Genomic DNA, 13,094 nt, shown 5'->3' with positions numbered 1-13,094 from the left:
TCTAGGCAAGTGCAGAGTGAGCGAGGTTTTGGGAGGGAAGATTGCATAAGCCTTTGAATCACTTCAGTTTGACAGAAAAGTAGAGAATAGACTCAAGAATAAAGAGGAAAAGAGGCTTGATAGGAGCATGGGATGCTTTTCAAAAACTAAGATTAAGATTTCATCTTTCTTTTTTCCAAATCTTTCCAATTTGGGGGTTCTCAATTTATGTAACTTCCAGTATTTTTGATTTTTCAGAGCCTGGGTACTCTGAAAAAACACTTTTTAAAACCCTCTTCAAACCAGACACCTCAAATTTATAGTACTTAAGCAGTCAGTGTTGACTTTGGTTTTCATTTGATAGGGGTTTTTCACCCAAAAAGAATCTAGACTAACTTCAGTGAACTGAGGTTCCTTTAACATACATGAACTCCAGGGAGAGGGTATCTTTCCTCACATTTCTGAAGCGTGTGAATCTGGTGCAGTAATAAGTTACATTAGTATCATCATCTGCACTAAACAAAATGTACTAAACATACCACACATTACAAGAAGTGATGGCACTGGATAAAGTCACAGCACTTCGCAATGATTGACAATAAAAGTATTTTAAATAAATTTTGGAAGCATCAAAATATTGAAACTGGTATTGTCATGATATGACAATGTCTGCTATGAGACAACTCAATTCCAGCATCAAATCTGCCATCTGACAAAAGACACTGCACTGGCTTTAAATTACACAGCTAAATATCTGTAACCAAGAATAGACACTATCTATCAGTTTTAGGCAACAGCTAAAAAAGATTTATCAACAGGGAGGTTTAGAAGACTTGCATTCAGTTTGCACAGAAGTATCTGGAAACTTTAATACCTATATGTGTCTCTTGGAAAGTCCTGTAAGTAGAGAAGGCAATGGAAGACTATGCGTGGAGACCATAGATATAATATACTAGAAACAGCAGAGACAAAGAGCTACTCTAACGCCACAAATGCAGGAGTAGCACTAGCAACATCAAGCACCTGGGCCTCTTCCAAATGGATAGGGAACCACATATCATCAGCAATTAATGTATCACATGGAAAATAACACACTTGCAGAAGTGCCTTCCATTGATGTTTAAACTCGGGGCCGGGGGGGGGGAATGACACCCACTAAAACCTGAGGCAGGAAAAGATAGGTATCTTGATATTAAGACATTCACAAGCTATCTTTGCAACACAGCCTCTTCTTAAAATTCATGTGCTTTTGTGAATGAGGGTCAGCATCCTCACACCTTGAGAGGCTTTTTGCTAAGCACAATAGAATTTTACATCACGCTGTTGCCTTAGAGCATAAACATGCTGAGGAGAGTTTAGACCTCCCAAACTTCCACTTTAGTTCATTGGCAGTATTTCCAAATGATATTCAAGTTGCTCAGCAGAGCATTTTAAAATTAAATTAATGAGACTAGTGGTTCTATTTTCAGGAGAGGAAGGTGCAGCAAATTAAGAGCAGCTCTTAATTAGCAGAGAGCTACCACAGCCTCTTTCATGAATAAGAATCTCAAGAAAGCACATGCAGAGCCTGGCTTGAAATATATACCATGTATCTATGGTATATAGATACCATAGATATCTATGGCTTCAGCTTTATATGAACATAGTAATACAGAAGACAGTGCCATAAGGCTCATTTTAAGAAGGAAAAACTAATGACAAAAGTTTTTATGCAGACTAAATAAACTCAGCTGGAGAAAATGAGGCAGCTGTATTCCATGCCACCTCTTCAATCTTTAGCAAAGCTGACAGCAGGCTTTTGACTGTAACAGCTGCTATAGTTACATACTTAGGAAGCAAGGGGCTGGGGGGGGGAAAGCCCTCACATCCTAAATCAGAAGCCTAATGCACAGATAAAGCAATGATGAAGGTGGTATGTTTCTGATAGGTCAGATTCTCATCTGCTGGACTAGTTTAAATCTAGAACAACTGTTGAAGTCAGAGTTCATTTGAATTTAAAGTAGGTCAGAAAGTTGCTATAGGATCCCCTGTGAACAGCAGTACTACCATTTACATCTTTCACAAACATGATATCAACTGTTAACTTTGATTCTTCTGAGGAGTCCACAGAAAGCCTGAAATCACCTCCCAGGTACTTCAGTAATAACCATCATCAACAGCTTCCTCCGAAATACCACTCTAATTTCCAGCCACCTGGCAGAAAAGATTTCTCATAGTTTAGAATTGGAAAACTGAAAACCTAGAAATAAAACGAATAGTTTTACATGACTCAGAAAATCACTGCCCTAAAATAGACCATATGTACCCACAGTCTATCTATTTTTACCCACTACCTCATACTGCCTCCTATAAAGAGTCCAGTGCCCAAGTGGGACTAGTCTTTAAGTCAGACAATCACACCTTTGTGTCATACAGCATGATCCAACATGATCAGTTTTGCCATGTCTTCTCCCCATTATTCCCAAGTCATACCTTTAAAGTCTTTCAACTCCTGGAAAGGACGCCTTGCTAACTTCTTGAAGTGGTATGAGGAAAGTGTTTGGTGAATGAGAACTTGTACCAGAGCTCAAATGCTGTAGGGAACATTTCTGTCAGTCCACAGGGCATGGATAAAAGGCTTACAATAAGTATGTAGGTGGAAGCTTAGATATACTGGCTTTGTTTTAACTTCCAAACGTATAGATTTTTCCTTGTGCTCTGCTCTGCCAGCTGCTCAAGTCAGTAGGCTCTGTGCTAAAACTAGACCTGCAAGTTGCTAGACTTGTCAACAGCACATAAACTCCCCAAAAGGGCAGGGAAATAAAGAGATTAGGGTTTTTAGCACAAAATCAAGGTACCAAGAACAAAATTAATCAAGGTAACAGGGCCATAACAATAAGTAAAACCTTAAATTTGTGTTCATACTAGTGGCTGGAGTCTAGGTTATAAAAAAAAAAAAAAGAATTGGAAATGTTAATTTAGGAGTGTAAATGCAACCTAGTTTGCAGTACATGGATTCAATGAGAAGAGTTACACAGCAACTGTTAAAATAAATGCTTATAGCCTGTTTAGGAAGCAGTACACTGAACAAGGGAGGGGAGAGGCATGCAGTTTGTCAAAAACAGTATTTCCTGCTTCTGCACCACCACATGAAACCAAAACTAACTGAAATGATTACCAACAATGCTCCAAGAGCCCCCACCAAAACACACAACAGTTTCTGTTCTTAACACACATGCATCCTTCTTCTACACTTCTACATTTATTCACCAACTTCAACAAAAAATGACAACTTCCACAATTAGCTGCTTCAGATATGACCCCAGACTGAGACTACCTTTGGCCAGTTTCCTACTCTCATTCTGCTCTTAGACCTCCTGTTGCTAAAGCCAAATTATGCTCCTCTCATGACTACATCTGGCTGCTATTTACATCACCAGGAATCTGGAGTGGTAAACGTGCCATGTTTTAGTGGCCTGACTAGCAAAGAGTCTCACTGCAATGTCAGTACATGCTGCTGAGATCTCTCCTCATTATCAACTTTTGCTTCATGCTCTCAAGTGACAGCTATCAGGGAGTATCAGCTAACAGGAGGTTAGAGGGTTTTATTATTATGTATTCACATATTGGAAGACACACATTTGAATACACCTGACTATTCCCTCAGCTTTGCTCTTCTTCAGCCTAATTTTCTAGAAAAGTCATAGTGCTAGAAACATGATGAAATTACAACAATTTCACATTATGGACCCCTTTCAGAGCAGCACCCTACACAAAAGCCTACAGGCCATTCCTTCTCAAGAAAGCACAAAACCTTGCATTCCTATCAACAGCTTGTAAGCACTTCCAAGTCTTTTCATGGTCCACCTGACAGCAGCTGGAAGATGATCACTGTTCTTAACAGCTTCTGGTGGTACACAGACTTACAGTACCTTCAGAAGCCCAAAGCAGTCTATCTGCAACTCAATGCAGCATTTACCTAAGTTGTAAAAACACACCAGGAAAACTACTTGCTACGTAGCACACAGTTCTCCTGCCCAAAGAAAAGAAAAAAAACCAACCAAAAAACCCCACCAAACCAAAACAATCCACATTGAACAGCCTTGTATTTTATGCTTCATTGTCGTGCTGTGCAACAACTGTCCGCCTGCCCTTTGATGTGAATTCAGCAACAATTTTCGGTAGCTGAAGCTCTCTTCCCGCCTTCCAGCCAAGAGGCAAAGCAGCATTAACTACAGGTTTTCAGACCATGAAGCATGTAGTATTGGGTAAAGCAAAGACATTTACCTTAGCAGGACTCAATGCACATGGGGCAGCAATATCACAGTAGCAAAGTGACAAGGGAAAATGAAAGAGCTTAAAACAGTGGCAAATTCTGAATGGCAAATAAACTATAGTGTCCTGGTGATTCCTTTCAGCTGTTGTTACTACTTGGAATTTGATACTGTCCACAGTTATCTTACCCTGAGTATTTCAGTACATGCATTTCATGAAACCTATCCATAAGCAGCCCCATGGAAAGAAGAGAGACTAGTATTTCCTCAGCAAAAACTCTGGAGATTGATATTTCATCCTGCCCACTTCTCACTGCCAGGATCTGTGATCCCCTGCATGATACAGAACACATTTCTGTGATCCCCGAAGGCATTTTCTGCTTCACAATAACATCTCTCACTTAGTAGTGTCTCCTCCAGTCTAGAGCTTTGATACAGGCAATATAGATGCTACCTCAAAATGTAAGTAAGATGGCAGATAATGCATCAGAAAAAAAAAAAAAAGGAATGTCTACCAACCTGAAAGCAGTGATACCAAAAGGACTCCTGTGATGACAGACTTGAGGAAAATGACTCAGCCATAAGCAGTGTCCCTGGGAATGTGGACAGTACAGACCAAAGATCTGAGAATCTCAGTTCCTACCTGGTATCTTAATCCAAAGGCAGCCACCTCCCCTAAAATTTCCATGTTTTTTCATTTAGCAAAGTCACAGTTCAATCAGCAACGCCAAAATGATATCCTGACTCTCTGATAGAATGGTCATGACCTTGTGCACTCCTGCACTGAGGGCAGGAAAGATCCACATTTACAGACTTGGTGTAGTCAAGTCTGATGCCTGAGGAAATGGCAGCAAGACTTCTGTGCTGGGGTAAAACACAGCAGTGTAAAGTCAACATGGGGTAAGCAGGAATCCCTATTTAGGGTTATACAAAGGAAAGAATTTAAGAAAACTGATTAGATTAGACTGTACTGGACTTCTCTGGCAGTCCCTCATCTTCTACACATACATCTATTCTTGCATGTCATAGCTTTTAAAAATACAAGTAAAAAACTGAAATCAGTCTTTTACGTGCAAATGTATTTGTTGGGGAGAGACTTGATTCCAGCAGCGATGTGGCTTTTCCAGTTTCTGTAACTTTTATACTCGACACAAACTAGAATTCCAGATGCTCTCACTTTTCCTTGCTTTAAATAGTTCTGAGTGAAAATGTTCACGTTATTAATTTTAAACACAGAAATACAAGGCCTGAGTCTTCTGTCAATTGCACTAATTTGTTTCCATTGGTTCTTCTCAGTTTCTGTCAGCCTAAAATACAAAGGAGGAGGGAGCAGCCTGTTTGACAACTGCATGTAAGATTAGCTTTTGTCAGGTTTCTTCTGTTCTTTTTGATGAATTAAATAGCAGAATAAATTGTTGCACATCCACTCATTTCCAGAGAGCTCTCCTGATGCACAGCAATTATTGGCCCTGCCTGCATCTCTTCCCACAACTCTAAGAAATTCCTCTTTCTTTGTGGATACGTATTTGAGAAATGAGAAAGTGCAACTCAAACACCGATTTAAGCCATTACATTTTGATTTCTCCAGTTTTCTTATGGAATAAGGTTTGGAAATCTGTACTAGAAATTATTTCTTCTCAAGATCAATCCAGACAGGCTGCTTTTCATAAGCTACTCACCTAGATAGCCTGCAGCACCTTTTTATAACCATGCTCTAACCCACGTCAGCCCCAGAGCCCCAGGACGCATTTTGTCCAGAAAACCACACACTACTGTTACAGCTATAGACTTGTTCCAGTATCACTGTGCCGAGAATCCTTCTCTTGTTATTGCTCAGAAAAATTAAACACATTTCTCGAAGGCTGTAGAACTTACCCTTCCTAAATAGCACTACACTCTATCATGCTTCAGGGGTCAAATATTCAACAACACTTCTCAGACAAGCTGTGGTAGCCAACCCACAATCAGGCCAAGTTAGCTGAAGTTTCACAAGTGAGAATACAATGATTATAACATCTAAAGTTATGGTCATAAGCAATCACTGAAAGTGATTACTTACTGACTGTGACTATGAAGTGAAACTCTCCAAATGAGGCTTAGAGTAGCTGTACATGTAAATGTTTTCAAATTTGGCCCTAGCCTGTAAAGAAACAATATTCAACCCCAAACCCCTACTGGTATAGCCAGTCCTGTGGACTAGGCACTAGGAGAGATGCAGCAAGTCAAACTTAAGCACTGTGGTCATCATCTTATTTAACATTGTGCTTTCTCCCTACAGTGACAGCTTTTCACAGTACCAGATACACTTCACTTTGAGTAAGCACAATGCAGAACAGGGTCTTCAACACTGATTTTTCACGTGTGTCACAGAGCATTGCTTCTATCACATTACACTTCAGCTACTTAGCAGAAGCACACAATTCTGCCGTAGCTAAAGCCCCTACCCAAAAGAGCAAAATTCCTCCCAACCGGTAAAGCCAAACCAAGCTTGGAGACCTGATCAACAATAATGTAGAAAGCTTTTCTGTACTGGTGAATTAATTTATTTCTTACTAGTTCTCTCAGTCCAAGGAAACTTCCATAGACTGAGATGGATTTCAAGGGCATGGATTTTTCACGAGACATGACACAAACACCTTGAGATTTTGGTTTTGCCTCCAAAACACAAGATGACTAGCTGCCATTCTTATGGTTAAAAAAGCAAATAAAATATGTATCTACACATGTCACAGCCTCTCCCCCAAAATCTCTGTTACACATCCACATCAGCTTTGTACCCATGACCATTTACAGCACTCATAATGTGACGTTAAATTCCTGTAATAATGAAGCATCCGTCCTGGGGGGTGGTGGAATCTAGGTGCAAGGATCATCTGAGTACCAGCTGCAGTGTCTGTGTGCCTACCCACTGACAAGATAAAGATTACAAGGGACAAATCAGCTTCTAACATCTGTATTTCTTTCCTCTCTGTGCAGACAGCTGGAACATCCCTGTGCTAAAAGTTGCTTTCAGATAAGATAGCCGTTTGGTTCAGAACAAGGAGAAAATAATCAGTGTTCAGCAACGTATTTTCTGAAACATGCACTCCTGTGCATGCACACACACAGAGCTCAGAACTGTTCGCTCAAAGCTCTCAAATCCCTCTTCAAATAGAAATGGGTTGCTAAATCCCAGCTCAGAAATACAGATCTGAGCTGACTTCAGGCTAGGCACAAGCTGGCATTGTGACATCAGACAACATATAGTCAGGCTTTGTGCCTCAGCCTACCTATAAATTTTTGAAAAACCCCTCATTTATTTACCTTTCTGGGTCACTTATTTCTTTACTCTTCTGTGGATTGCTTCTTGATTCTCAGATGTAGAACCCTCTACACCAGCCAAGTAGTTATTACTGTAAGCCTAGCTGTACAGGCACAGGGAAGAAAACTGCTATTAGATGCGTATCTCATGTCTCAGACTTTGAAAAGGCTCTGACCTGAATACACACCTTATTAATAAAGGCAACAAATGAGGGAATTTTGTTTCCTGGAATGTACTTAAGAGTGGTTTTTTTTCTTTAAAAAAAAAAAAACAAACAAAACCAAAATAAAACCCACAAAACCACAAAACCACCAAAACCAAAAAAGCAAGCAAGCAAAAAAAAAAAAAAACCCAAAAAACCAAAAACCCCACCAACCAACCAAACCTACTGTAGGACATCCTTTCAAATTAAGTCAGAAAGAACATCTGCATCTCTTTTTCTGCACAGTGGCTGTAGCATACTTGTACAGCTAGGGACTCATTTCTAACTATGGTAAATCAAGAGGATGCAAGCATATTTCTGAAAGAACATGAAGTCCACAGTCAATTTCACAGATTCTAGAGATAGCAAGATCCATTAAATCATTTCACCAGACTTCCTGAATAAACTACATCAAATAGTTTCATTCTGCTCTACCTGATCAACCAAACACAGATCATTTGACTTTCACAAAAACATTATTCCAATATCCATCTCCATTTAGAACTGCCTGATGTCAATGGACAGTTGTAGTGTTCTAAGTGAGGGTGGAATTTTGTGCAAGCTTTCAAATTCCATTTTATTTTGAAAACTTTGCTCCCCTTATTTGATTGTGGCTGTGTCCTATGGGGGCGGGGCAGGGGGGAGGGCAATAAAACAAATAATTCTAACTCTCATGTAAGCAGCTTGTCTTTCAAGTTTAAAGTTGTCAAAAATTTTATAGCTACAGTAGGCAATTTACAGAAAGGAAAATGGAAAATAAGTGGCTCACCATCAGATAAAGTCACTATCATTGTCAGAAAACCAGCAGATAAACTGAAGTCGAGGCATCCTGGATCCAAACCTGTACTTTGAATAATACACAGCAATAATCTCATTAATTATGCCTCTGCAAAAGCAGCTTGTTTAGGAAAATAATATTGCAAATTCAGCCTCACAGAAATAAATCAGTGAGTTATCAGTGAAGTTGCCTCAGAGCTTCCAAACCATTCAGAGCACAGAGCTGATCCCCCCACAAAAGCTGTTTCATTTTCACTGCCTGCCTCCTACCCTCTGCATTTTTAAAGTAACTAAAAAGCTACTGACGTAACAACTCCTTCATGCTGAATTTCAACTCAAGCTTATACCAGCATGAAAACACAAGAGTCGGTTGCCAACCATTCCTGCAACAATTCCACCCACAAAGAAAATTAAAACATGCTGAAATATGAAGTTCACTGCAAGACAGCAGACATTTAATGCCAAATACTGCCTTAAAAATACCAACTGCCATTTGCAATACCACCATGCATCTCCAGACATCGAATCAGCACACAGCAATGAGACTAAAGCCAATGCAGTCCTATAAAAGAAAATTCATTTGCTATATCATAAATATCAACAGAGGGAAAAACTGAGTGACAATCTTAGCCGTGCAAATGTTTTTGTACTTAGACATCAGCTGAATGTCTGCTGACTGTGCTGTTAAAGAAGCAACCAAACTAAAAATAAAAAGCACATCCAAACCCAAGCCAAGTTTCCCATGAGACAGCTGAGTTTTCCACTTTGGATTAGGTTTACTTTAAACTAGAAAAGAAGTCTCAACAACTATTTGGGGGGAGGGGAATCCCTCTCCTTTTCATAGAATCATAGAACTGTTTGGGTTGTAAGAGACCTTTAAAGATCATCTAGTTCAACCCGTCTTGCCATGGGCAGGGACATCTTTCACTAATTCAGGTTGCTCAAAGCCATTGGGATCGCTCTGTACTTAATGAATCCAGATTGCTACAAAAGCCAAGGTACATTCAACAAGTTTATTCCATTACCCTGCACTCCTGACTTGCAGGTAACATGAGGACATGGGGGCAGCTCAGTCTGACCTCAATAGCCTATGCTATGAAAGATCCTACAGTTGGATTTCACAGTAATAGCAGAATTAATCCTCCCTTCCTCGTTATTCTCTTCAGAAAAGCAACAAAACATGTCAGAAAAGCATTAGGTTTGGATCCTGCCAACAAAAGCAAAAACAGAGCCCCTGTCTCCCACTGTAGGTGGGAGGTTGCGTGTGCACAGAACCTACAAACTTTACTGCCATTTCAGAACAAAACTTGGCATGTTAAAGAGCATCCCAAGATTCAGGGTCTCATCAGATGTTGTAGTGAGTGTTGCATTTTGGATTCACCCGATTAAACCCACAAGCATTCAGATATTGTTGCTTCTTGAACAAGCAGAGGTCCCAGTCACTTCAGTGAAAGTTTTGCCAGAGTGGAAAACCTAGGCCATTGGTTTTAAAAGTTGGTCATTAGTAACACACGCACTCATGGCTTTCATCAGGAACTGTTACAGTTGGAGTGCTCTTGTTTACATCATATACTACCTGACCTGTAAACAAGCTGGGCCCATGAATCATCAAATCATAGAATGGTTTGGATTGGAAGGGACCTTAAAGATCATCTAGTTCCAACCCCCTGCCATGGGCAGGGACACCTTCCACTAGACCAGGTTGCTCTATACTGTTGTAGTCATGCTGCTTCTGATGCCAGATCCAGTTCATGGCAGCTCGCTCATCCACCCCAGCACTTCACCCATCTCCCATACATCTAGGCCCATTCACAAATCCTTCAGAGAAGATCCGATGGGTTTTCTTGAGATCTCAGTCTGATCAGGACAATGTTTTCAGTTCACTGCCAAAGGAGCTTAGTTACTTGCTACGAAACTGGGGAAAGAATGGGGAGGGGAGGACAAAAACACGTACTGACCTCGCGCATCAAAGAATTCATCATCGGAGCTCTCCACAGAGTCTTTGAGGACGTTCTGCATGGGCCACTGAGCACCACTGAATCGGCACGGGCCAGCTGGAAATACAGAGACTCAAATTAATGCAATGGCATGCTCACCTCTGCACCTTCTTTTTTAAAGAAAAAAATACATTAATAAACAGTTTATGTAGATGGCTCAGGTGGATCATTTTGGTCAGTGCACGTACTTTAATCTCAACAGTCAGCCAGAGTTCTCAGGATGACACAAAAATTAGACCTCTTGCTTCTACCTAACAAAAGTGATTAAACCAAGAACTTGTTAAAGATAAGCCTGCATCACTTTTCAGCTAATGCAGTGACTTGAAAAGATAAATCCTTCCCTGTTGAATTCACCAGGCTGTTCAATTCCAACACTCAAACTGTACATTGTTTCTAAGACAAGAAGCATTTCCCCAGGACATAGCAGTAGCTCCCATTTAAATTCAATTTTGCTTCTAAGAGAAGTGCCATCCTATTTGGCTCACAGATTTACAGACAAACTACTGAATTCTCACTCACTGAGCTGTTTTCATGAGACAACTTTGGTTTGCTGGAGCCGGGGGCTTTAATTTGAAGCTTGTCATTTGAAGACAGGAAGGCAAAACCACATTAGAATACGTATAGCAACAGATACAGTCATGACAACTTAGATGGTCCCAATGGGTTGTTGTACTCAAACTAATTTGTAATTAGTTAACCAGAGCTGCCTAACTATATCAGTTCTCCTTACATCTACAGCAACCCAACACTAGAAAGTAGTAGTGAAATATATTAACAATAAAGTCTCCCCCAAATCATTGGGGAACCAGGGATCAAATCCACCATATCTATAACAACATTACAGCTACTACCAACCAGAACAGTGTCCTTGGTTTTATTAATTTCTCTAAATGATGACATCAGACCTGAAATCTAATATCCCGAGGCCCTCCCTGTCCACAAAAGCATTCTCCTTCTCCCAGTAGTAAAAGAGCAACTCAAGTAGGGGAGACGTCCTTCTACATTGTTCTTGGGGAAACATGCCACTAGGTCATAGCCTTTTGTTCTACTTTTACTCCATCTACAGCTGATCTAATCAGAAATATAAATGAAAGGTGGTAGGAGGAAGCAGATTTTAGCTGGCCGAGAGTAAAAATACTAATCAGTTAATAGCATTTTAATAGCTTAAAAAAACCACAAACAAAAACTTTCAAAATAATTGGTTATTAAGGAGTCAGTGTTCATTACAAGAGTACAGTGTGTATTGGGAATGTGTCCAGTGATATTTGGCAGCTACCAGAGAATGCATACAGATCATTACATTTACTGTTACAGATTTCTGGAACCTTTTACTAACAATAAGGACCGGCAAGCTGAATTATTCCTTACCAAACAACACCTTCAAATATATATATCTTAAAACTTATCACTATAGTCATCAAAATAGAGGTAGAAAGAACACTATTCTGAACTTCTAATGAAGAAAAGTCTGCATTTGGTCAATGCTTGGAAGAGCAGGAATTCCAAAATTTCAAAGGATGAGAATGGGAAGCACCACAACAAAGCCAGAGTGACAGATGGGAAAGGGAGAATTTGCAAAATTCAGCCTTTGGAGAAGAGCCTATATACTACAAAAGAGCATAAGGAGGGAATAATCTGCCTCACCTTTTGAGATGCTACATCTGAAAAACAAAATATAATACTATTACTCTTAGTAGAAAAATTCTTGAGTAAACTACTCTTTTTCAGCCTTATGTAGAATATTAGATTTCCTGATCACAGGCCTTAAAATCTATGAGCAGCCAGAAGGAAGGCAGTAAACTAGGAAATTTATGAAGAACCTGTAAATGAGAGAATATGAGAACAACAGTGAGACAGAGAGAATGACGAGAAGGCAAAGGACTGCCTTGAACATCTCAAGAGTGTTCCGAATTTTCCTCTGCAAGAAAACAGCCCCTTGCTCAGCTACCCTGGTCAATCAAATAACTGTAATTGAAGCTGAATTTCTGTGCTATGGACGTTTATTAAACCATTGGAATATCCAAACTAAGACAGATAGACTTCATCAGTAACACAGTTAATGCCTTTTGGGGTCCTGTAGATACAGACACTCCCATACTGAACATAAATTTCACACTGAGAAAATTCTGCTCAGATTTTCCAGACCAGATGTCTGTACTGACGATAGCTCTTCCAAGGCTAAAAACTAAGGAGTCTGATTTTCATATATTTTGAGCCTTCAGTGACTCCACAAGAAGCCAGTGGGCTACATTTGCAGAAACAAACAAAAATGCCACAACAAAAAGATACCCTCTTATGGCAGCAGATCATTTGTTTTGAAGAGACATTTAGGGCCCTGACTTTTTAAAGCCGTATAACTGTATGCTTCTAGTCAGGCACTACAAATGCTTTGTATCCAAAGCCAGCAAACAGTGGGAAAAAGAACGAGCAAACAAAAATAAACCAGAAGAAACAAGTACTTGCCATTTTGGATAATTATTTTCAGGATTTGTCTTATCATGATTTTAAAGCTTCTCCAATTTTTGTTATGTTAGTCAGCTATATTTCCCACGGATTGGTGAAGTCCCTTTCAATGTGGTCTTGGG

The 13,094-nt window shown here is 39.9% G+C and overlaps 1 protein-coding gene across 1 annotated transcript in view; it reads right to left on the bottom strand.

The window, feature by feature from the left end:
- Positions 1–10,531, bottom strand: part of PITPNM3 (PITPNM family member 3) — a 101,453-nt gene extending 90,922 nt beyond the window's left edge. Inside the window, exon 1 of the mRNA XM_010573887.1 lies at positions 10,471–10,531. Coding sequence (XP_010572189.1) covers positions 10,471–10,531 — 61 coding nt within the window. The remainder of the gene's footprint in view (positions 1–10,470) is intronic.
- Between the last annotated feature and the right edge of the window lie 2,563 nt (positions 10,532–13,094).

The sequence above is a fragment of the Haliaeetus leucocephalus genome, unplaced genomic scaffold (genome assembly GCF_000737465.1).
Source record: "Haliaeetus leucocephalus isolate CR32 unplaced genomic scaffold, Haliaeetus_leucocephalus-4.0 Scaffold395, whole genome shotgun sequence".
NCBI classification, from domain to species: Eukaryota; Metazoa; Chordata; class Aves; order Accipitriformes; family Accipitridae; genus Haliaeetus; species Haliaeetus leucocephalus.
The sequence above is the reverse complement of the archived record's forward strand: the minus strand, read 5'-3'. Positions and strand labels throughout refer to the sequence as shown.